Source organism: Grus americana, chromosome 12 (genome assembly GCF_028858705.1).
Source record: "Grus americana isolate bGruAme1 chromosome 12, bGruAme1.mat, whole genome shotgun sequence".
In the NCBI taxonomy this organism is placed as follows: Eukaryota; Metazoa; Chordata; class Aves; order Gruiformes; family Gruidae; genus Grus; species Grus americana.
The window spans coordinates 20,099,172-20,124,684 of NC_072863.1; the positions used below are offsets into that span (position 1 = coordinate 20,099,172).

Genomic DNA, 25,513 nt, shown 5'->3' on the forward strand with positions numbered 1-25,513 from the left:
ATGATGTACTATCTCTGTCTCTTGAGCTGAGGTCATTTGAGGACAGATTGGGAGATTTTACTTTGACTGATAGTGAAATCAGGCTCACTGCCTTTTCTGAACATGCTGAACTGTCATCTGGTGTGTCTACATGAAAAACTGTTTTACCGGGTTAAAATCAATTATTTGTTTTTGCTCTGGATGTTTTGCATTCTTGCTCACAGTTGGGTTGGTGTTATGTGAGAAGGGCAGGGTTGTGGGTTCACACTCATATATTCATGTAGCTGCAGACATACTTTACCCAAGAAGTAAAACAGTCCAAAACCTCAGATCAGAAGATGAAGACATTTTTCAAACCCCAAACAAAAGCAATAAATGGAAATAAGGATTAACTTTGTCAATTTTCACCCCTCCCACAATAAATCTCTGAAATCTTGGCTTTTATCTTAGATGGATAACACAATAGGCACCAGAGCACACCAATATTACGCAAATACTTCATGTGCTATCAATTATTTTGGAAGTATTCATCATCTGAATTGTGAAATGGTTTGACCTTTTTTTTAATGAAGAGTGTATGAAGATGAGAGTGTTAGGCTGACACATTCTTTCTCTTGTACTTATGTAGGTATATTTAAACATAATTTCAGGAGAACACAGCAGTGAATAGGGCTCTCCTCTTGCTACCCAGCCCCTCCTGGATGGAGGGAGTGGAGTCAGAAATGATGCGTTACATGACAGGGGAATAGGAGTGAAGTGAGAAAGAAGATTTAGTGTGCTGCTAAAAAGCATTTGGATGTTATGAAATCAAGAGAAGACAATCAATGGGGATGCAGCTGTTCAACCCTGACTATTAGAGACTTCTAGTCTGCAACTCGTAGGAAGGCTAACGGCCCTGAGATGGTGAGGTGGGAGAAGGGGGCTGGTGCAGGAGGAGATCAGGGCAGAGTAGGTATGTATGCCTGCAGTGTGTCCTCATGGAAAGGATTCTTGTAACAGGTGCCTTGCTAAAATAAAAGTTGGCTAAGATCAATATTCAGGTTGTGATGAAATAACTGAAATTAATTTCATGAAGAATTTCCAGAGACATCTTGAATTTCAGATCTGAGGTACTTATTGATTCAAAGTGATTTACTGTGGAACCACGGTGAACAATCACCTCTCCCAAGGCTGACACTCTCCATTTTACTTACACTGCTAGCCACGTGTGAGTTAATGTTGTACACTTTTTTTTGTGTTTCTTAAGATCATCTCTCTCTCATCTACCTTCCATAGCTCAGCACCTGATTCCACAGCAGGCAGCCATGCACTGCACCCAGCCGGGCTTTCTCTGAGGTGGCCACAGAAGGACTGCAAACAGGGAACTGACACCAACATCTTGACCAAACAGCATCATACACAAAGCGTCTTCTTTTATTATCAACTTCAGAGTTTATTAATTTATCAAACCAGGTCAAAGTGATACAACAAGCACATAAATAAGTACCGTAACAGACATACATCCCATGAAGAGAATGAAAAGCATGACACTGTGTATTTTGTTCTCTTTAAGTGACCAGAAACTGGAAAAAATGCAACACCGCATTTTACTAAATGATGCTTAGGACTTTTTTTTGCTTTTCTTAAAAAGTGTTTATTATAAAATAAATACACCATCTGGATTCCACCTGTCCTGTCACAAATACAAAAAGCAGGTTGCCTTCTTCTTAAAAAAAAAAATTACAAACACCGTACACTTTCCACTCAGTCTTTTTTCACCAGCTACTGCTACAAACAGAGGATGCCCATGAGGTGAGAAATCAACTGCTGGTCTTCCTACCAGATCACCACAGTTCCTCAGAACCTCTTCTTTACAATGTCTTCACCAAAGGAACAATAAGGTTAATTCATAACTTATTCGAAGATTTATAATAAAATTTTGCACTTCTGCAGCATATTTCAACCCAGTAGATGCCACGTGGGTGTTGCTGATGCCAAACTGCCTCTTCTACAGTTACACTGCAGTAATCTCTGGTGCGGCTAGTCTTAGGACCTCAGTTAGGATATGCTACACGCCTTTCAAACACCAGGACAGGGTTTATGGAGGCAGAGGCTACAGTCCCGTGGAAAGGTGGTGGGACAGTTCACTTAGCTCTCCTTCTAACGAACAGTGATCCAGGACTTCTAATGGCCAGGCGCTAGTTAAGACTGCGTGCTATAGCATGGTATCAGTGCTACCAGGTGCCTGTGGCCAGGCATTGGCCGCGGGGCTGCAGGGTCCCCTCTGAGGAGAGCTGAGGGGCTGCCCCGTGTTCCAGACAGTTCCAGCAGCCCCTCAGCCAGGCTGGCGGTGCCTCGGGGAAAAGGTATTTCAGGATGGGCAAAACGCTGCTGGTCAGTGAGGGGAAAAGTGTGAGAAACAGCCCCACCACAGCGAGGGCCAGGCAGGAGGAGGGAGGAGGCGCTCCTGGCCCCGAGCAGAGACTGCCCTGCACCTGTGGAGGGACCACGGAGGATTTCCCTGTAGCCTATGGAGGCCTGGAAAGAGACCCCTCATGGTTCTTACTGATACCAGGAGAGTATTTTGTTCTTGGAAATTCACACGGTTGCCGGAGGAGCTCCCTTTTAGTGTGTTTTCCGGTTACACAGTGGACCGTGTTGAGTGCTTGGTAGGGAGGGAAGTATTCCTAAATATTATCTGCTGTCTGTCCAGGCCTAGGGACAACAGGGTGGTTATATACAGGCAAGATCGCTAAGGACCTGAGCTCACCCTATATGTATTCTCCTAATTCCCTTCAGCCTTTCCTTCACCTTCCCGAATGTTCTCCTCACTTGCTCCTCTGTTAGAAACCCGGCATTACACTCCTCCCGTTGCTGCAGGCAGCAGAGGCAGGACTGGGCGGCAGGAAGAAGCCTGGCCCCAAGGCCCGCGCTGCAGAGGGAGCCTGCCAGGGTTTGCAGCTCAAGACAAGAGTCCCCTCAGGATGGTGAAGCTCTGCCTGAAACAGGCTTTTGGCATTCAGCACCGAGCTCTCCCACACCTTCATCCCTCTAGAAATGGGTACACCCTGGAGTGCTGTCACTGGCAGAATGACAAACCTCAAAATCCTTGCTGTCACTGTTGATTTCACTCCTTGTGAAGCCCCAGCCCTTGGCTCAGACCATTTCCATAAAGCTCTGTTTGAACAGCAGTATTCCGGTCTGCTTGTGGAATAGAAAATGGGAGCAAAAGCAGGCAGAGTCACTTGCTTCTTGGGATTTAATCCAACATCGCAGCCACGAGGCAGTACAGTATTTTGGTGTCTCTTCAGAGAAAACATTTTTTCAATTATATTTTTTCTGCAGATAAGAGCCACCATTCTTAAACACACTGTAGACATGCTATAGTAAATTCAACACAGTCTCTCAGATTTGGTTTTCACAAAGATAACAGTTTTCCCCGAGCTGCTGTGTTCTAAAGGCCTGCTGTAGCTGTTTGGTGTTTATAATGGGAGAGAGCTGTCCTTGAAGCATGAGAATTGAGAGGTCACCCTCAGAAAAATGCAGAAGATTAGGTTTGTAACAAATCACAACAAATAAATTAAGCACTGTCACAACTCTTCAGGAGTTATTAATCGGGAGGTTTAACCCTCTAGGTGTTTTGAAAGTACTGCGCGTACTTCAGCACCTTCTGCCACGTCACTTTAGAAGGCAGTTTATCAGCCAAGACCATGTGTTAATAGGGCCCAGAAGAATGAAGTTATTAGGGCTGTGATAGGGAGCTAACACTTCACGTTTTTTGAGAGAAGTGGGTGGAGGAAACAGTGAAAACCACTTAAAAGTGAACATTTGCTCAAATTGCTACAAAAATATAGTGATTGCCACTAACACCTGCTGTTCAGTTTATGGACTCAGTTTGCTCAACTACAAGACATCATCCCAAAGGCAGGCTGCTTAGGAGTTTGTTAGTTTAATCTATTTTTTATGTCTCCAACACAAGTATTGTATCGCTTGTATTTTTCCTCCACTAGTAAAAAAAAATCCACGAGTTATTTCAACACCAGAAATGGTATAAATTCAGCACAGGAAATAATGCTCTCCATAGGTCCTGCACATTTATTAGGTGTCCTTCTTTTCATTAGTTTGAATAACTTGCCAAATAATAATAATAAAAATGTTCTGTTTTCTCTTTTTAACTTGTAAAGAAATGCAACTCTGGGAAAGTACAGTCTCTCTTTCTCCTTCTCCCACCAGTAATACAGAGCCTCCTAGTCTTTTGGAGGAGATATTTGAATGGTTGACACAGACCACTACACATAAAGCAGCAAATTTGCTGTGCATAATGTGAATAATTACTGCATTATAGTTTTCGGTTTTAGGGCAACTGTTGACTTAAGCAAAATAAGCCTGCAGTCCAGCTGCAGATCCAAGTTTTCATAAGTTTTCTTCTATTTCTCCCTCCAGTGCTGTCTCCCTTAACAGTGACCCTTTTCAGACTTTTCAAGGTACAAAACCTTTACCAAATCCTCGAGCTCAGTCCTGCACACTCTGCTTTCACACATTTGGCTGATCTGAGCTTCTCCCTCGCTAAATATTTTCCACTGGCCTGAAAACAAAAATACAAAGGAGACAGATACTGACTTAGAAAAGGGCATAGGGAACTTCAAAGACATTTGCAAACACTCTCCAGACCAACTGATTCACAATGGTCAAAGAGAGAATGTCCAATCCTCCCGTGGAAAATATTCAAAAAGTATCTTACAATCGCATAACATATTCCATGCAAAATAACTTTGCTAAAAATAATAAACAAGGAGCAGAACATTATTCCTTTCTTTAAGTAGTAGTGTAAGTTGACCCTATTCAACCATTTATGACATTGAATACTCTGCTTTATGAGAGAGCGATGAGTAAATTTAACTCTGATGGTAAATGGAAGTATTTAAAAGTTGGGAAGCAACAAGTCTAAGTGTTTCATGCACTGTGAACTCAGACTACCTGTGTGTAATACAAACTGTGTTTGCTGGCTAATAAAATTTCTGTATATTTTTTATGATGTTAATAGAAATGCCCACTGTACTGGTAACTAGAATACTATATTACAGATGACAAGCTTATCAAAGGCTGAAAGCAAAAAATTAGGAAACTTTTTATATGAAAAGGTGTCTGCTTCTCACTAAGCCTGTATTATCAAGAACATGTTATTCCTGGGAAAAACACTTCCTTGCCTAATTAGAGACCTCAGAAAAAATGACAACTTGTAATGCAAAAGAACTGGGAACTAAAAATGTCTATACCTTAATTCAGCTATCAAATTAAGTGTGATATCCCAAGCTGGATGAAATAGAAAAAAGAAATTGAGTCAAGAGTGATAAAAGAATTACATGTCTTTTCAAAAGACAGATCAAAATAATATTGTTAGGAACATAGGAAAGGGTTCTTTCAAATGTAACATATATGTATGTGGGAGAACTCCTTGAATCATCTCTGAATTTTTCCCCTTCTAAATGACTTTCTAAAAAATGGGAGTAACTTGACATGTTATTTAAATAAATCCAAATTGTGCTGCTCTGCTGGCATCAGTCATATTTTAGACTTGGGGCAGTAGGGGCAGAAAACAGCCTATCTTGTATTTTATCAAAATACAGGAGACTAAGACAGCATGGACATGAACTACTGTTATATGTATCTATATTTTAAATTGCTGTATTTTGATTATTTAAAGCTAAACTTATAATATATTGGAGCCATGTACTAGAAGAAAAATTAGTACATCTGTTTGACTGTGTTGAGTAAAACAGAATGTTTTTCAAGGCTATGATTATATGGAGAATAGAAACCTGAAGAGGTCAGAATTTTACTTACTAAGGGTTGTCCTTGTTATCTGCTTGAAGTAAGGAAGTTCTTCAAATTCTCTCTTGGACATTTTTTCAATGTAGAAGTGACGCAGAATCCCTTCAGCAAAGAAATGAGAAGTGCGTGTTACTGGAAACGTGCCTGTTCTAAACCTCAGTCACTGTCCTGCCTTTATGTAGAATTACTGCCATGTCGAGTCACCTTGTGAAATAATCTTTACCAATTACATGGACTTTCAGCCTATTCTTTTTTATTCTGTTTGCCACCCCCTTGTTTTGTTGCTACTCCCCTGTAAATCCTTCTGTGGATTTATGACTGCGGAGAGTTTGAGGGGTGTGAGAATTAGCTCATTCTTTTCCAACATAGCTGAACCCTTCCTTAGCACGAGTAAATGTAAGATTACAACAGAAGCCAAAATCCCAGTGTCTTGGAGAAAACTAGTATAATTTTGCAGGCAGATCCCATTTTGCCTGTCATGAGCAAGCAGGCAACATCACTGTCAAATCACCACAAGGCTTTGTGGCTTCTTGAACACACAGTAGTTATTAACCATCCGACCCTCTGTGACTTCTTTTCTGCTCACACTTTGGGCTTTGGCTTTGGGCTTTAAAGTGCATTGTAGAGATGTATCGTTTCCGTGTAAAGGGCTGCACTATATGAGGGTTTCCTATGAGGATCACATGCTTTTTGCTTAAAGTAGATTAAGTAGATAGGATTTTTAGGAAGCTGGAGATAATTTTTATTATACTGAAAGTCTGGGATTTGCAGAAGAGCTTGGGTTTCTGAATGCTTTTCTGTTTTTTTTCTAATTTTACCAGTTACCGTAGTAAAAGATATTTTTTCCATTCTTAACAGCCTTTTGGCCCATAGTCTAGACCATCATGGGTGTAGCATCTCTAAGGCAGATAGGGCAGACTAATTTCAATGCAAATGTTTTTGGTCCGTCCTAAATAAGAACCCCCAGGCACTTGGTACAAACTCTACTACCCATTTCTCTGCAATAAATTAATTCCACAGGGTATTACTGACAACCTGTTTGTCATTGTGCTTTTGCTCACAACGAAGGGCAGGAGTTTGCAGAACTAGAGCTTTGTGTGTTATTAATGGGTTTTGTACAGCAAAACTTCAGTATGCTGGAAGTGGCTGTAACAGTGATATCCTAAATAGCCAGAAGAGCAGCAGGCTCAGGCTGCTTGGATTTGTAAATTGTCCTGGGATTTTAATGGAAGATGATACACTGTTTAAAGAAAGAACTTGCTCAACTCACCTTTTCTAATTGTCCACACATGTATTTCTATTTGAGGTGGCTTTTCAGTCTCTACTGCAATTTTTCTGATGGTTTCTCCTTCCTCTGTGAAAATGGATTCATAGACGGGAAATGTCTCTTTCCCACAGAAGTATTCTTTGTTGTCAAAGGTTTGACTTGGCACTTCTTCTGTTTAAAAAAAGCCCAAAACACATACTACAGCTGTAATCAAGTCCTCCAGAACTTACTTGGCACTGATAGCCAAGCAGGTTTAGTTTAAAAGCAGAATTTTCACTTGTATGGCCACTCAAATCCATCTCCAGCTAAGCCCCAGATATTTGATAGTGTTCTATTCTGCTATGTTCTGATGGCCAGTCTATGGTGGCAAGACAGTATTCATATTTATAACCCAGTTTCACAAGGAAATAAACTGTGCAAAACCATGTGGTCTGGGAGACTCCTCACAATTTTCAAACCTGTTGTCCACTTTTCAAGCATATTTGAAATAATGGTAGAAGTCTCAGAGGTAATGAAATAACTAAATAAAAATTGGTGGTTGGACAGAGTGAACAGACACAAATTAATGCTTTGCTGAGGAAAAGGGCAGGTAGAACCTACAAGGTTTGCATTTTGCTCGGCAGCAGCCAGCTGGCCAGTGCAAGCCTGGCCTAGCCACAGTGCACATTATCTCTTGCCCACCTGGTAAAGTCATAAAGCATACAAGTAGAAATTGTAATTATTCTGTTGGTAATTGGAAGTTGGACAAGAATGTAAAAGAGATGATGCAACTCAGAAACTCGGACTGCTGTTTGTGGAAAAACCTAATAATTAACACGTCTCCACACACACAAGACAGACTGCAGGAAGAGGTTCAGCTTTCTTAAAAATTGGCACATAGAATCTCAAAGAAAAAGACAGTGACTTTCTTTTTGCTATTACATTTTCTATTGAAGCCTGTTAACCAGGTTTTGCTCACTGTTCTCATCTCAAATGAGCCCAATAAAAGCTGTGGATCTCTGATTCACAAGCATCCAAAGGGATCTGGCTACACACCTCCTGCCTGCCTACTGCCACTGCATTGTGCTTTTTCCCAGCAAGCCAGGCTAGCAAGAGAAAATGGGAAGTGTGCATTCTATGAAGGATTTCAGTACATGACCAAACAACTCATTTCCTCAGAGCATTTCCACCCAATGCATCACCAAACAAACATAGAAATGGGCCATACAGATTAGAAAAGAAGTTTAAAGGCATGGAAGGGAAATGGACACTCCTTTACCCTTTATATCATATGCAACATGGCTGGTTGTTTGGCAGACCATCATCAGACTCATATTAGCCCATTTTTCACTAGTTGTAGGCATTGATTTTAGTAAGTAATGTCTACATAAGTTTAATCATTAGTGCAGCATAGAAACAATGCTAAATTTGTGATAAGTTAATATTTATTTTAAGGATTAAGTTACATAACTGACACCAATCAATTTATAATCAGGGGTTTTGAATCCTTCTGGTACATTTTAAGAAGCAGAAATGATATTATCCCCATGCAAATTTCACAAGCTAGAACATGATTTCGAGGTTCTGTGGGCAGTGCAGTGGGGGAAGGATGGGAGAGTCTTTTGACATTAATGAACTTTCTGTGTACATCTCTGTAATATTCTCTTTGGAAATGAGAGTCAGGAAGTCATGCTAACAGCAGAGAGAAAGGCAGTGACTGATCAGAACATGTATGCCCCCGCCAACAAGCCCCCCCCATTTGAGGAACAGCAGTGAACAGCAGGGCTGGCCAGGCAGCTCTGCCTGTCTCACACCGACACCTCCGCACACACATTGCGACAGTGGGCACAGCTATTGCTATTTTCATCAGATCTTATTGTGACTGGAAGGCTTGAGCCAAGCCCCTTAACATGCACGGCAAAAAGGTGGTCTGTGATCAACTCTGTTTTACCTGGACAGACTTTACAGCATTTTCCTTCTACTTTCTGAGGGTATTTGCAGGGATATTGTTCTGGACAATGAATTTTCTTACATTCTTGTTTGGTGATGTTGCAGGTGCACAACACACACTCTACGATTCCAAAGGCCCGGAGATTAGGATGCCAAGATTCACCATGTGAGTATGTTTTGCCATTTGAAACACAAACTACGAAAGAAGAGAAAAGGAAGAAAAAGTACAACTGGAAAAGGTATGTTCACTGAATGCCTCTCTATGAATATTCATTTGACTCATGCACATTTGCTTAAAGCAGTATCTCTGTACATAATTTGTTAGTGTCTCTGGCCCATTTCTCTGCTTGTTAACTTGGAGTTTTGCTACTTAAAATGAGTCTGAGCCTATGATCACCCTTTCCTGAGCAGTTTTGCCTTGATTCCAACTCTGCTGTCACTGGTGTCCATCACTATTTTGAGAAGAACAGTGAAGGTGGCCAAGTCAAGTATTTGACTAGCTCCTCTACAGTGCACACATTTCAGTTGTGCATCATTAACCAGCTTATAAAACTCACTCTTCCTTCCCCTCCTAGTCTCAGTCCACACACAGGACACAGAACTGAATCTGCAGATGACAGGATTGTGACATTTGCTGCTGAGTCATCTGCACAACTTTCCTTACCCATTAGCTAAGCGTGGCTTTTGCAGTGAGAGCCACGCTATCAGCAGGATGGGTTAGTGCCACCTGGGCCTTTTATTGCTTCTGCATGAAAGTTCCTGCTACACAACACACAGAATGAAGCAAGAGAAAGTTGCAAAATAAAGTTTAATGTCCTTTGTGGAAATATATATGTCTATAGGTATATAGAGACATTGGGCTTTTGGAATCACAAGAAAATATTAACATGAAAGGACACATATGGGACTGAAATTTCATTCCAATAACACCTCAGAATATTTATTCATCGGTGCCCTTGGGAGACAGAGGAATACAGCTGACACAAGGAGAGTGGAAAAATCCATGCCTAGTGGAAGCCAGTTTGGGTCACCCAGCAGTTAATGGGAATTATATCACTTTACACCATGTTTGCATTTGTCCTATAAACCTTACTCCTTTCTTTTTTAAATATTTTATAAACACAAAGAAAAATGCAAACTAATCCTAACAAGGTGAAAGAAAGGGCACCGCCTGATTTCTAAAAGCAACTAAAATGAAGCTGGGATATGTTGTAAATATTTCCAATTCTTCTAATATGCCATCATTTTTATTAATGCTTTTATTTGTAAAACATGTTCCTATTTCGCCTGTAACTTTCAAAAGCAATTTAATTTTTATCTGTAATCTGAAATTTACATCTAACTGGTAACAGATGTTGCCAACTGGCTTATACTTTACTGAGTTACTGAGATTTATGGGGAGTGTTCTTTGCAATGTATTGTCTTTCATGGGGTTATGCTATCATTTGGTTTATAATTTGCTACTTTTTAACTCTTTCTTAAGACACGTTTTTATTTTAGAGGTAGGAAACAGTTTTGTTTCTCAATAAAAGCAAATAAATTATTATCTGTATACTAAGAACATGCGAGAAAAAACTATAAATGAGAAAACTGGTAAGTACTCAGCTGCTCAGCAGGCTTCTTACATGCTTAAAATACTATATTATTAGTTATATTTATGCTTATATGGATTTTTTTTCCCACCTAGAGTTCTCCACATCCTTTATGGACATAAATATTTCATAATTTCTCCCTGACATTGTGTGGATACATATTCTCTCTGTTTTAAGGGTTTGTTTAGCACAGAACAGTTAAACAATTACTCTGAGGTAGCAGATGAAGCCTCCAGTAGAAGCCAAAATATGGCAAACAACTTCCAGTTCCCTCATGCCCTATTTTTAGTGCTTTTCATGTTTAGAATGATAAATCTGGATCCATGCAACTGCACAGTATTTGCGTGTCAGGAGAATTGTTATGTGTTTATTTTTTAACTTGTTGAAATGTGTCTCAAGGGGCATGTGCATTAATTAATAAAACACTTGTTAACTGCACAAGAACAAGAGAAAATACATGGTCAGCGTTCCTCTTTCCATCGTGGGGATCTCTCAGACACTCTCCAGGCAGTGAGTGTCTGAAGTTGTGGCAGTTACTATATACTGCATCCAGAAATATGCTATTCATCTGTATGCTCTTTATTTGCTGAAACAAATCAGTTAGAAATTGCTTTGATGATGTCTCCATGTGTGAATTACATGTCAAAGATATTGCACTGCATGGAGATTCCTGCTCCTAGATTCAGCATAAAACACTGGCATGATCTGAATGTTTTTTCATGCTTGTTCAGGTGGATAATAAAGATCCTATGGCCAACATTCCTTCTGTTAGTTAATACCTTAAAAGATTAGTTGGCCCTAATACAAGGACTTTTAACTCTTTGTGGGTAGTTTCTAAGTGCATACTGACTGGTATTTGTGTATAGATGCTGTTCTGAACATGCATTTTTACAGCTATTTCTTTTATGGCTTTTCAGGCCTGTTCCTGCAGACCTCTCTTCACTGAGGTACACCCACTGTGGGAACTGAGCATCTCACCATTTTTATTGTGCAAAACCTGCTGTCCCACTAACTGGAGAATTGATGTTTTTCCTCTATTTTTGTCCTTCCTGTAATGAAGCAGGAATATGGCTTAGTCATGTTTGGAAAAGGTTTGCCTTGGTTTGGATCAAAGTTCTGCTGTCCCCATAATGTAATATGCCCTATATTACATTATCAGAAGGCACTGAAAGATTCTTAGAGTAAGATTTATTACCTTGGTTAACTTTGCCTCTTTATAGCTCAGGCATCCAGTACAGCCTAATTGCCTACTCTGCCTCTAGTATTAGTCATGGAGGAGGAAAAGCACCCCTTGCATCCCACTGTCTACCGTAAGGTGGGGGATATGATATTGTCTTTCTTGAGAATAATTTGCTATGCCTCGGAGGCAGAAAACCTCTTGATACTATGGCAACGCTTCATGGTCTGAGATTTGTGAGGCAGTTTAAACATATGCTGCTTACAGCTAGTAAAGTTACAAAATAGGAGACAGTGTAAAGAAAATAACCACGAACGATTTCCTACTGGACAAGTCACTGTGTGAACAAGTTAGCAATCTAAAGGCATCATGGTGTCCTGTATGGCACAAAGCACTCACTTCCCTGGTAACTGCTCCATGTGTTCTCAGAATTGTGTAGCACAATCCCACAAAGTAATTCAGAAAGCAACCCGATAGTGTGGTGCCTTTGCAGAATGAAATGCACTGCTGTATGTGTAGGCACAACTGATCTTAGTCAAGAGCTAATTTCATATCCTTAACAGTTTATTGCTTTTTGCCTCCCTGATTTGCACTGGATCTCTTGATACCAGCGTGTATTTCCAAGATTCTGCTGTATATTTTGAGGTGATTGATTCCTGACCCAGAGTAATAGTATAAGAAGTACTTGTCTTTACCTCGTCCGTGCTTATGCTTATTGTTGATGACGATTTGTACTATTGTTCCTGAAGCTTGCTGGGGATCTGGTAGGACTCCACGGTTACTCCTGGCATTGGGAAATCGTGGTATGTTGACTACCTGCCTCGCAGAGCTGGGTGACAGGTCATAGTGGGAGCGATGGTATGAGTGTCTCTGTGTGGAGACAGGAAGAGAGCAGGAAAGTAAATGTCTCATTCCAATGAACATGGGGAAAGAGGTTGTACTAGAAGCTTAACAAAGGTAACAAGAGTGTTGCCACTATCATCAAACATCATTAAATGTAATGAATGGCACCATACCAAATAAAGGCCATTCAGGTTTTGCAGACAGTTAACATGGTAATGAAGTCATCTACACATACACAATTGTAACTCATCTCACCAGACTGTATATGTCAGTGTAGGTGTCTTTATCTGAGTTGGTCATCTGAAGTCCCTTATCAAGTCAATGGACAGAGAGACAATTTCAGAACCTGACCTGTTGTGGATCTCTATATGAGATGAATCACACCCAGAAGTGCCTGTTTCGCTCCAGGTATGAAAAATGGTATTCAGAGCTAGATATCTACTTTACTGATGTCTACTCTACTTTAAGATTAGATGAGAAGAACTATAAGCCTATCTAGTTTTCCTCAACAAAATTGCTTTCTCCTAGGGCTCCAGTGGCAGAGCATGTTCAGAATGACTGTCCGGCTTCTTGTCTGCAGCTTTAAACTCTCATGCACAGCCAGGGTTAGCCTTGCACAGACTGAGCAGAACCTTACTAGAATCTGTCTTACAGACTGGGAAGTCTCATCTTATTTGCAAAGGAAAGTAGTAGTAGTAGTAGTAGTAGTAGTAGTAGTAGTAGTTTGCAGTGTGTTTTCTAGAGCAAAAACACTGGTTGTTTTCAGAGAATTATTTTCCAAAATATGAAGGAATAGTGTATATTACAGCAGTTATTTTATAAGGCATGATTCTTCTCACTAATCCAAAGACCTGTTGGTTCATGTATTTAGGTAGCGCTCCTAATCCTTAAAAGCTTTTCATATTCTCTCCAAATGCTGTTATAAAAATCATCTCTGGAGTTGTCAATGGATACTCTTACCCCTAGGGGTAGTGAAGCCCCTAAAGTAATACGTGTCTATATGTCAACTGGGAAGTGTTTGCAATTATGATTTAAAATTGAAGCTTGCATAGCAAACAAAACACTGTAGAATTTTGTTCTTATAGAGCATATACAACAAAGACCAAATCCAGAACCTGCAGGAGCTCATGGGAGTTTATAATTCAGTGTTATTCATGAATTTGGGTTGAGTTTATTAAGAGGTTTGCAGAAGTGGAAGATACCTATTTTGGGCTAGATTCACAGAACCCAGGATGAAGCAGTATTCAGACCTATTATCAATGTACTGGCATGGACAGTACAGCAGGAAAATATATCTTTAAATTGTAGGTCACACTTACGGCTTCCCTGTTGGCTGGCTGCCGGAAGATATCTCCGTCGGAATGTTCCCATGATAATTCTCCATCTCCTGGACGTGAAGCAGAGCAGTATCAGTTAGGGGAGTAAGTGGGCAACACCTTGGGAGATACTTAGGGGAAAGGTCTCATCCAGCTTTATAGCTAAATTTAGGGTGGAGGTTGCATCAGTATGTAGAAGTGTCAGTCTGTAGTCTGACTTTATTGTACTAGATTCTGTAGAGACCAAAAGGTAGATCTCTTCCCAAATGTTATGCAAACCCAGGATGAAGATTTACTATCAGATTTATGTGGCTTAACAAGATGCTATGGGCAAGGTAATTTCCACCATTTGCTATGTGATCTCAGGCAAAGGTGGGAAGACATGACTTCGCTTAGCTCACAAAGGCTAAATTGTGTGACCTTCCATCTACTGTGGGCTGAGGGAGCCCACAGGCACAGTTTCTGTTGCTCAACTGACATGTAACCTGACTGAGAATTGAATCCTCAATTACATTTTTGTAGTCAGCTCTGAAGTGTAGCCATTAATAAATAACACTGTATTATACATATCAAGAGACAGTAAGCCATATTTTGTCCTGCAAACTTCCTGTCCTCATATCTAAATGGTTGTTTTTCCTCTCATATTTATGCTTCATTTAATAAAAATTGATAAGTCACGATTCACCCCCAGGTATGATTATGAACCAGGGAGGTGCTCTCATCTGTTTGTCAAAGAGAGACTGTGCGTGACTCATCAGACACAAACCAAAAACTCTTCCAGGAAGCCAGGCACGTGCAATGAGTTACAGCAGGATGTATGAGAAGCTGGCCCACTAACACCAGATCCCATCTAAGCTCACAGGATCCTATATTTGCACGTAGAGAATAGGAAATGTTCAGCACTGCTTTTTTGAATCAGGCCAATGACAATACTACAGAATAAGGCTTATAGCACTATGGACACTCATAACAAAGTAAGGACATTCTAACTTGTCTTGTAAAAAAGAAAAAGTTTTGCTAGAGCACTTGCAGTTTGTGCATGTGATGCAGAAGTAATGAATGCTTTTGAGAATCGACGCAAGGGACTTGCGGAGCCAGGCTCTGGTTCCTCACAGCCAAACATGTGATTCATGGAAAGGAAAGTTGGAAAGAAGAAGAAACCCTCAGTTTCTACTCAGGAGTAGTGTCCAGCTGTTTTCTTTGTAAAGGCAACTTCATAAATACAAACATAACTAAGCGTAAGCTATGGCAGTAATTATAGCAGGGAAAAATCAGTGCAGGCTAGAGAGAGAATGTGGCTTTAAGAAGTTTTTAGAGATCTATTTAGAGGTGTTCCTTGATAAGACAAGCCATGGAACTTGAACTGATATCTGATTCTTGGAAAACTTGTACAAGAACAAGAGAAATCATTTAGTGTGGAGCTGAGCTTGGAATTTATCCCAGCCTTGGCATTCAGATACAAGTACAGATAAGACTGCTTTGCTAGTGGGTCAAAGCCTAGCTCTAGATGTGCCGAGCACTGCACTGAATGCAGAGCAGGACCACCACGTCAGGTGCCTTACATTAATGGCTTGGGTCCTCGAAGCAGGGTAGCTGCTGCAGCAGCAGTAGTGTGTGATACTGGCTTGGGAGAGCCATGGTGTTGATGTGGGTACGCCTCCAGTTCTGGAGTTAACTCGTCCAGATTTAACTTGATCAGATTCATCACGGATCCACAATCCTAGTGCATACTATGTGTTAGCATTTTACTCACTATGCAGTTTATGAGAACTTTCCCCTGAACCTAAGGGGAAGTTGGATCCTGACATAAATCAGCATCTGAACCATAGTTCTTGGAACCTTCTCTAGTCAGCAGCAGAGGAATGAACAGGGAAATCAGCAAATTTTAATATATTATGTTAATATATTTGGCCATGCAGGGAGCAGAAACTGACTCACAGTTTCCTCCCCATGAGCTGTGCTACATCTTGATGCAAACATTTTGTTTAGGTTTGCATTTCATAAGAATCACAGAGGGCAGATAAAACAGCTTATGCCATATTGAAAAGGACAAAGCTGATTACGAGATAAATGATCATTTCAACATTTTAAAATAAGAGTAACAGACAGTGGAATACATTAAAAAAACCCTGCATCAGTGGAGACACTGGGTCGTCTCTACTGCGTAATCCAATTTAATCTCACCTCTCATATGGAAATTCTAATGAATTTGTTTCTCATTAGTGACTCTCTCTTTGCCTGAAGTGACTGATTTCTCCAGCATGAGGCTAGTTTACAGCATAGCTATGTCTGATAGCTCGTACTTTGAAAGTCAGTTTGATTTTTGTAACTGAAAGAGGCGGGTTTCAAATATAGCTCAAATAACTACCAGGAAACAGATATGAGGAATCAGATGATTAGCAAGGATTTACTTTAATTAGCTGCCAATATATTACATTTAAAACAGTATATTACTAAATTTCATCCTGGGAAGCCAGGACTACCACCTTGCCTGCTTCAGATCACAAAGCTTTATAAGCAGTTTGCCTGGCAAAACGCTTTAAGATTTGTAAAGATACTGTGGAGTAACATGATAAAGGAGCAAAGAACAAGGAACAATCTCCATGCAAAGGAGTACTGCATAGAGATCCTCATCCCTGCTCTGACTGAGCTGATGTATTTATGCAGCACGCAGCATTGCCCTGCTGAGAGATTAGTTCAGGTCCTACGTGGTGCGACACTGAAGTTAATTACCACTGCATCTCCGTGGGTTAAGTAGCTTAAGACAGCTTGCTGCGCTGACATGACTGCACAGCTTCTATCCAGGAACTTGTTCCTTCAAAGCGTGCTGTACTATCTCTGCATCATGCTGCATTATTAAGCACTGATGCACACTGAAGTACCCTCTTTTTGGCTCAGCCCCTTCACTGCTCAGAGCTTTTGGTCCAGCGTGCATACTCAGGACTCCTCAGGACAGGGACTGTGGGACTACGCTAGTTTGTGTTTCACAACTCTAGCACCATCGGCAAAAATACACAACTGACAATACTCATTTTTACCATGGAATAGTACTGAGTTCAAACAAGCAGAATCTCAGAAGGATATAGCTGCACAAAGGTGCAAGCAGGACAGTTTTTCAAAGCAGCCTGGCATCACTGATATCAATAGAGTGGCACTTCTGAAAACCATAGGTACCTTTAGGTGCTTATCTGCATCTTTGAGAACTGGCCATAGGTGCTTAGATACCTTAGAAGTGGTGATTCAAATGCCACAATACTAATAGTGAGATAAAAAACATTTAGAAATTCTCAGACTTTTAGACGGGCTTTTAGACAGACATTTAGGTTTAGACATTCAGAAAGGCTGGGAAGGCCCCTAGAATCAAGTTCCCTGTGTGTACAAGACCTAAAATGCAATTGCTAGTAAAATACTGAAGTCACCTGTATATAGATTGACACCTAATTTAAACTGGAGTACTTGGCTTTACCCTCTGAATTGAAATTCTTGTGTCTTGCATAACTTGAGCAGGTCTGGTAACCTGTCAGATGATAGAAGCTCGTCTTCCATTGCAAAGCTTTCCTACCCAGAGCAATGGCAGCTATTTCAATACATCATTTGAAGCCTTGATTTACTTTGTTACGGGGATGCAACCTTATCATCACTGCATTCTCTCCTTGTTTCAATTTAGGAAAACAAAGGTAGCAATGTTACCCTGCTGGAATTCAAGGTTTAATTTCCCAACATGCATTGGATTCTAAGTACGTGGGAAACTTGCAGAGAGTGTCCTGGGTGACAGTGCTGGTGCAAAGACAGGGCTTTCACAGGGGAAGGAGTAAATTCAGAGCCTGTCCTTCTGTGGTTGTACTTGAACTTACCTCTGCAAACTGGACAGCAGGACTCCGGAACAGAAACTGGGAAAGAGCAAGTTAATTTGGGACAAGTCTTCAACCCACAGTACACATTTCCTTCCTGCCAGTAAAACACACGGAGAATTTAGGAGGAGTCATCGATTCGTCTGGTACTGTATATGCATTTTTTATGAACGTGTTTAAATCTAATACGTGTGTTACATAAATGCCACTTTAGCATGCGAAAGTAGAATATTAGACCAATGAAAAGTCTGAACAGCTTTTAAAAAATTTGTTGTTGCACAGAGGAAGGTCCCTTTCTTTAAAAAAACAGGGGGAAAAGGGAAGAGGTGAAAGTGTGTAGGGAAAAGAACTGCAGGCTGAAAATGTACCTGACATTGTTGGTACTAAAATCACCCAGCGTAAATTCTCCCCCCTGCTCTCCCTCTGTTGTGTCTTACCATTGAACTGGAGGAATAGCTTAGCAGTTACAAAAAGTCATTAAGTTTGTTCAGTACTTGGCCTGTTAAATGTGTAGTTAATGTAGAATATGATGCTGATTTGATCAGAGGAGGTGCAGAGTTGCCAGTGCTTGATACTGAAGAGCTGGCTGGATTGAGAATGATGTTTTGTTTCAGATACTGGCTCTGAAGAGTCACTGGGTGACTGCTCAGATGAACTGGATTTGAATTGGTGACATCTGAGGAATGGCTCTGTGGCCCAGTGCCAGTTTACAGAGCTGTCCGCTCCCTGTGGGAGTCTGTGGGGCTCTTTACTTATCGGCTCCGTCCAAATGAATTCAGTTTCAGCCAGTGGCTTAGTGCTGTATTTTCCAGTCAGGTCGAAGTGAAATATTCTACATATGCCAAGTAGCAATATTTTACCTGATGCCTCTGCACTGTAAGGTCACTTACAGCAGATGTTTGACAGGGTAAGCTTTGTCCACTGTGTTTGAGTAAGAGGTAGCCTGGCATTTACCAGGTGCTGCAGATGGGCTCTGAGCACTCTCATGAGTTTCAGCCTTAATTCTTAATTCACAGCCTTTGCTTTGTATTGCTTATATTTCAGTGTGAGGTCTTCTAGAAAGGTGAAACAAAGTATAGACAGAGGAGGGCTCCATCAAATCATGTTACTTACTGAGCAGCTGCACTGGGCACACTGGTTTGCTTGCCTGTTTTGGAAAAGCCCCTCTGCCACAAACATTTCACCATGATGGTAGGTGGTGCCATTGTATTCACAGGATTTTCCGGTGATTTTGCTGCTTACTGAGAACAGGGAGTCTTCTGGAAGCAAGGGGAAAAGAACACTTCATGCAAACGTTCTTGACAACTCGCAATATCACAAATACAGAGGAGAAAAGCTTCCCTTCTCCCTTATTTCTCTTTATTATAAAAAAGTCAAGTTTTGGCATGCTACAAACTATAAGTGATATTCTCATGCTGCTATTTTGCTGAACTTTAATAATTCACGCTTTGAGTTGACTGTCCCAGTTAATCTTAGGACGCTGATGATCTACTGCAATGCCAGCACTGATGGCTGTCTCATGCCACTGTATTTTCTTTTGCTGTGTCTGCTGTAGCATTTGGTATTAGAACAGTCAGGTGCAGTTATGAGCCCACTAGTTATATTTACATGACTTTTTCATGCTTTAATGTAGAAGGCATTAGGTCCTGTAAACACACAGAATCCCACTATCAATAGCACTGTTCTACCATGGTTTCCCTGTTCTTAGTCCTGGTATCATTTCATTAATGGTTTGTAGTGTTGTAGCCCATAGAAGACTTACTTGCAGGTTAGCATTGTGCCACAGGGCATGCATGATTCCATGCCACCCACAGGCACAAACCTTCTGGTAGAGGAGCAGCGATGCTGACGATGGAACTGTGTCAGCAGAAAACTATGTACTATGCAAGTGTTTGTTCCTAGTGGCCTTCACAATTCGTTGCTGCTGTTGTTTTCAAAATAGGCAAAACTTGTCAAAGGCAGACTTCAAAAGCCACCTAAAAGCTGATTTTTCTCTGAACATGCATTTTAATACCAGATGTGCAAATGAGTGCATTTTCTTTGCACAACTCAGTGCATATGACAAAGTGCACAAGATGGCAGTGTCAATTCAAACATAAAACCTCCTGTTTCAACTCAAGATCGTATCGAGTTTTGCACCACATGGCTAAATTTTCTTCTAAGACATACAGCTATCCATACCTTATGTTAAAACATCCCCTAGACTGTTTAACTATTAGCAGTTGACAAACTGTGCAAAGGGATTATACTTTACCTAAGAAATGTAAGTCACTTGATACCTATTGGGCAGCGAATGTGGCACTATACATTTACATTCACATGAATTTAGCATCTCAGCATGGGAAAAGACATTTCAAACAAGAGCTCTATGGAAGTAACAGTGGAGTGTTTGTTCTCTGGAGCCTGAATCACTGCAAATTTCTAGGAATGCAGCTGAAATTTCATTCAGTGGGTTTGGGCTTTAATGTAAAAGAAACCTGACCTGAAAATTCAGGTTTTGCTGTAGCCCCTTTCATTATCTATCAGATAAACCTGAGGAGATTTTCTTATGAAGCTGTGCCACCACAGAACACCCATTTTTCAGCTGGGAGCTCAAGTGAAAGAGCAGTTTTCTGCTGGCATGCACTGGCATTAAACACTGACATTTAGAGTTTTCCATAAAAGCATGTATTTATATTGGTCCATCAAATATGAATAATATTTTGAATAGTAAATGTCAAATCTGGCTGTGGAACATACATGTCCTGTTGTACTACAGTAGTTGAGAGTCTAGTGGGTCAGCAGAGAACATTCTGCAGGAGAATGGCAGGAGAAGTTAGCCGTTTAGGGTTCCTTGCCTGACATTTCATTTCTCTTCAAGAGACAGACATGGTATTTGCACTTCTTCCTTTGAAGCACCAAATATATCATTATTTCAGTGCAATCAAGGGTATATAATGATACCTTTCCAAAATCTTATAAATAGTACAGAGCTTTGACAACACCTGGGCTCAGCATAGAAATGCAATGCTTTCGGCACTTTCTGTATGGTTTGCTAGTACTACACATTCTGGAAAGGCAAGATGTATATTCTAATTAGGACACATTAAAGTCATCAACAAAAGATTCAAGTGACAAATTCAGCTACAGTCCCATTAGGCACAAATACTGGACAACATGAAGAGGCACTTCTCAGGTCTGTGCTACCTCTCAAAACTTATGTCACCATAGTTTCTTGGGCTTTCAGAGTCATCTCATGGAAAGCAGAAGGAGAGATTGCCAAACCTTTAGTTATCCCCTTGCCCCTTGGGCAACTGGAAGAGCAGTAGAACTGGAAAGAAATGAAAATGAAAGGAGAATACAGATGGTTCTTGTCTGGCTATGAGGCCCTGTTCACACAGGCTCTGCAGGACATCGCTGTGCCCATGTGGGATGCCTGTCCCAAAGTAGGGTTTGGCTTGCGGTCTGACATTTGCAAAGACCAATACTTGAGTGACTCATCGTGACTCCTCAGAGTATTGGATGAAGAGAGGAAGTTTTACTGCAGATTTACCTTGGTATATGCCACATCGCTTAGATCACTATGAAATCACCAAATGCCTTTAAACTGTGGCTTCTAAGTAAGGGAAGGAAGATGGTGACATTTTTATTGCTTGGAAAATGACAGTGGAGAGTTGCAGTAGGTAATTGTTTTCATCTGTATTTCTTTTAAGTTGATCACAGAAGTTAGGCCTATAACAGCTGAATCATCACATGCAGCCCCAAACACATGTACATCTGCCTATCTTTGGAATATGGGATGAAATTCTATTGCTATTTTGAAGTCTTATTTGATGAAATAATTGTAAGAAAAGCCGGTTTTAATTACAGGGAATAAGACCATGGTTTAGGTCCTACGCTGCACATACCTGTGCATATGATTGTCTTTTAGCACATTAAGTGAATGGGGCTATTTCATTGCATAAAATAAGGCTTACAAGAAGTTTTCAGGTGAAGACTACATTACTGTTATTGCAAAAAAATATATACAGTCATATATCGGAGACAGCATATTGGAGAGCACGACTGATCCTCTCTAAACACAGCATCTGTCTAAAACTGCAAGGAAGCTTTGTTTATATTGCATGTCTAAATATAACTTCTGTCTGGTGCAGCTTCTCTCTCTCTGTCTTTGCTAGTGTGCGACTGACTTTATACAACTAGGACTTTCCTTGGTTTCTTTTCTAGTGCTCTTTAAATCATGGCTAATTAGAGGAGTTCAGACTCCCTCATGGTATCATATTCTCCTGTAGAATGTGAAATTAGAGTCATTGTGGATTGTTTTAATAAATGCCAGGTTTGAATTTCGAAAAATCTTGGCATTAACATTGATATCAGCATGCATTATTCTGTGCCTTAGTTAAGATATGCTAGAATTAGATTAATTAACTGCAAATATACTGCATTGCTCAAAGCTCTATTTGTAAACCTCGCTTCCTAATCAGGATTGTTCCTAAAGCATTATCTGGCATTTTAATGGTGCTGACTAACATCGCTTTAATTAGCTGCCTCTGTAAAGTACCAGGCAAACCATCTGTGTGAATCCTTTTAATTAACTGGGTTTAATCTGAGCTTTTCTTTCTGGCATTCATAGCATGTCAGTGGAAGCAATATAAAATGTATAGGGTAAAGATGTTATAGCATCAATCGAAATGGAAGTATCTTCATTTCTGTGGTTGGCATTTATTCTCTAAGGGCTCAGAATTCAATACAGAAGTTGACAGGCCATGCATACATTTGCCTGCAATTTTGGTGGGATCAAGGTAAGACCATAAGATAGCAATATGGATCACTGATTTATCACCAACATCAGCATTAGGTAATTGCAGGAGACTAAGATGTGCAACGTGGGCTTCATGTGACTTGCTATGGATTTGAACTTATCCTCTAAGGACCTTTAAAGGTTGAACCTGGCTGAAGAAATCTGTCAGGTTTTACAAGCAGGCAGCAGAATACAACTGTATCAAAAATGGATTAGCTTCAAAACAATTATTTTTTTAAAAGCAATTGGAGACTATGGTGGCTATGCTTGAATTCTTATATCCAAGCATTCCTCTCTTCCCAGCATGGGATTCTGTCCAGCTTCTGTTGTCAACCTGGCTGTTTTTCACTGGCGTACCATACACACAAGGTAAATACTGGCCTCAATGAAGCCAACAGAAAGGTTTCCTTCAGGATTCAGCCTAGGCGCTTGCTTGAACGCTGCTTTCTAAGATTATGTTTGAGATGGGTGTTTGTACTAGGAGGAGTTGTTGTTCTATACAAACAAGATTTATATCAATTCAGATCTGTAGTACAGCCTGATAGAAAAGTTCACTATGAACTAGAACTGGGTGTAGGTATAGTTTGCGTATTCCATGAGCTATAGTCCATTTGACAGGGCGTGTGAAGAAACAGTATGGCAAAAAGTTTACCATGAAGGGATGCTAACTTAGTGCGAAGTACAGCATTAATGCTTTCCTGACAGTCTGACAAAGCAGAGTCAGATATGAATTTGATAAACCACAGACATTTTATGGAAATTTTCTGGTTCAGTGGAATGTACTGCAATCACAGATTTCTCATGGAAACCTGCCTGATGATCTGCCCATGACTTGAGGTTTCCAAGGGCCCAGGTTTGAGGGCGGTCAGACTACGCACACAGACCAGGGCTTCCTGGCTTCCGGAGCTTTCCAGTCTCCTGGGAGAAACAGATGCTGTATCACATGGATCACAGTCAGTTTTGGAAACACCATCTTTTAGCTTTTTCTGTTTATAACTCTATTCCTTCCTGGATTGTTATAAAAGTTGGTCCTGAGATGCTTTACCCTTGCTTGGATATGGAGCAGAAGAGCATCGGTTATCTGCAACTAATCCCTTGGATAGCTTAGACAAATTCCATGAGCAGTTCCTGGTGTTTGAAACAGTGGTAACTTCTGTAAAAGTATTTATGTGCAAAGAGTGAAAAGCAGTAACTGGCTATGAGCAAACTACCCTTTTGGGAAATGTGGGGTGACTTACTGGAGGAAGGGCTTTAGGATCCAGGCCTTACTACAATCAATTTTTAAACTGGGAACCTTCTGGATGAAATCAGGAGGTACAGGTACAATTGCTAACAAACAATTTTAGGATACTAACTAGCAAACTAGCAAAACCAGAATCAGGACAGTCATGGCATGATAATGAGTAAAGTATTTATGATGCGACATCTGACCTTCAGGACAAGAAAATCAGTTGCTCTCGGGTGGTCTTTGCCATTGTGGACGATCAGACCAAGCATCTTGGCTCTCTGAAAGTCATTGTATTGAGTTTTACCGACCTGCAACCAGAAACAGGCTGAGGTGGTAACCAAGATTGTACAGATTAGACAAGGAAGGTGTGTAGGCAAAGTTCATACTGCTGCATACCTCTCAGCGGGGTCTGTTAGGACCCTGCACAGCACTTCAGGAAGGGTCTCTGAGTTTTTATTGCATCTCTATGAGGTACTTCCTTGTACAATATTCTGGCCATTCTTGTTAGTACTTAACTTAGCACTCTCACTATTGCTTATTTTAGTATCAGAACATCTGGCAAAGATAATTTTTTAAAAGTCCTACAGACTCTTGGCTTGCTGACTTGAAACTATTTTTAAACTGCAACATTCAGAATCACCTAGTGTCATTTACTGAAAAAGATGGGCTTTTAACATCAAGCAGAAACGCTAGGCGCTCAGCCTGGCTTGGTTTTTGCAGTTTGTCTGTTTTATTAACCACCCTTATAAAAACAATCAAGTGCTAAACAATATGAAATTAATCATGAGGTCTAATGCCTTAAGAAACATACCATACTGGGAACTGTTCTGCAGATAGTCTCTCTGGTCTTTTGTAAGTAGACAGATGATAGATTATAAATTTGAATCCAGAGAGGGTTTTATGAAACATGTTTTCTGAATCAACACGGAGCATAAACATGTACAGATGAAGAGACCAAGGATTTGTTTTGGAACCCTATTCACTAGACAAGCAATTGAATTCTACTGTAATTCTGGGACAACTGTTTGCACTGACATCTCTCCTGCATGTTCACTTGTATTCCCAGTGAGGTTTGCTATTCACTGACTGGGCACCTCAGATGCTGCTTCTGTACAGAAATCAGGTCACCCCAAGTTGTAAGATAACATCATGTGAGGCCATATTACTTGCCTTGACATTTAAAATTGGCATAAGAATTGCAGGTTAACTATTCGGAAGCAACACATAAAGAGCAATTATGAAGGTCAAAATAAAACACAATTCTTGGAAATGTGCAGACCACGAGCATTTCTAACCCCGAAGGGGAACATGACTAGAGTATGAGAGTACTTCTTCCTGTTTTGCTTATTGAAAATTTTATGAAACCTGAATCAGCATAGGTACACACACTGCCCAACACAAGTGGGCAGCACTTTGATGACCTGACATCTGTTTTTGGAAAACTGTTTGCCTGGGTAGGACTTGCACATGCCCCTAGGTCTCCTTGTTAAAAAAATATTGTTAATTCTCCTCCTTCATGGAGTCCAGGTCTTTTCCCTACAAGGAAAATCATTCTCTAGGGTAACTTACACATAAGTCAGTAGAGAGATATAGGGATGATTCGTGCTTATTGAGTCTTTTTACTGGTGTTTTTCATAGCAGTGTTAAAGGCCAACAGAATGGGCTTCAGGTTCCACTGTGAAGGATTAATTCTAGGAGGCCCCAAAATACTAACTGAAGAAGTCTGGAATAACAGTAATG

The 25,513-nt window shown here is 40.5% G+C and overlaps 1 protein-coding gene across 5 annotated transcripts in view; it reads right to left on the reverse strand.

Moving 5' to 3' along the window:
* Positions 1–1,396: 1,396 nt before the first annotated feature.
* Positions 1,397–25,513, reverse strand: part of CHRDL1 (chordin like 1) — a 45,175-nt gene continuing 21,058 nt past the window's right edge. Inside the window, exons 5-12 of one of the 5 annotated variants that reach the window (XM_054840019.1) lie at positions 18,879–19,021; positions 17,769–17,862; positions 13,918–13,985; positions 12,451–12,625; positions 8,988–9,182; positions 7,061–7,228; positions 5,803–5,892; positions 1,397–4,543 (exon numbers count right to left, since the gene is read on the reverse strand). In XM_054840019.1, coding sequence (XP_054695994.1) covers positions 4,413–4,543; positions 5,803–5,892; positions 7,061–7,228; positions 8,988–9,182; positions 12,451–12,625; positions 13,918–13,985; positions 17,769–17,862; positions 18,879–19,021 — 1,064 coding nt within the window. In that variant the 3' untranslated portion in view covers positions 1,397–4,412. Of the gene's footprint in view, positions 4,544–5,798; positions 5,893–7,060; positions 7,229–8,987; positions 9,183–12,450; positions 12,626–13,917; positions 13,986–17,768; positions 17,863–18,878; positions 19,025–25,513 lie in introns of all 5 variants that reach the window. The other 4 variants (XM_054840021.1, XM_054840018.1, XM_054840020.1 and 1 more) reach the window with 4 other exon arrangements.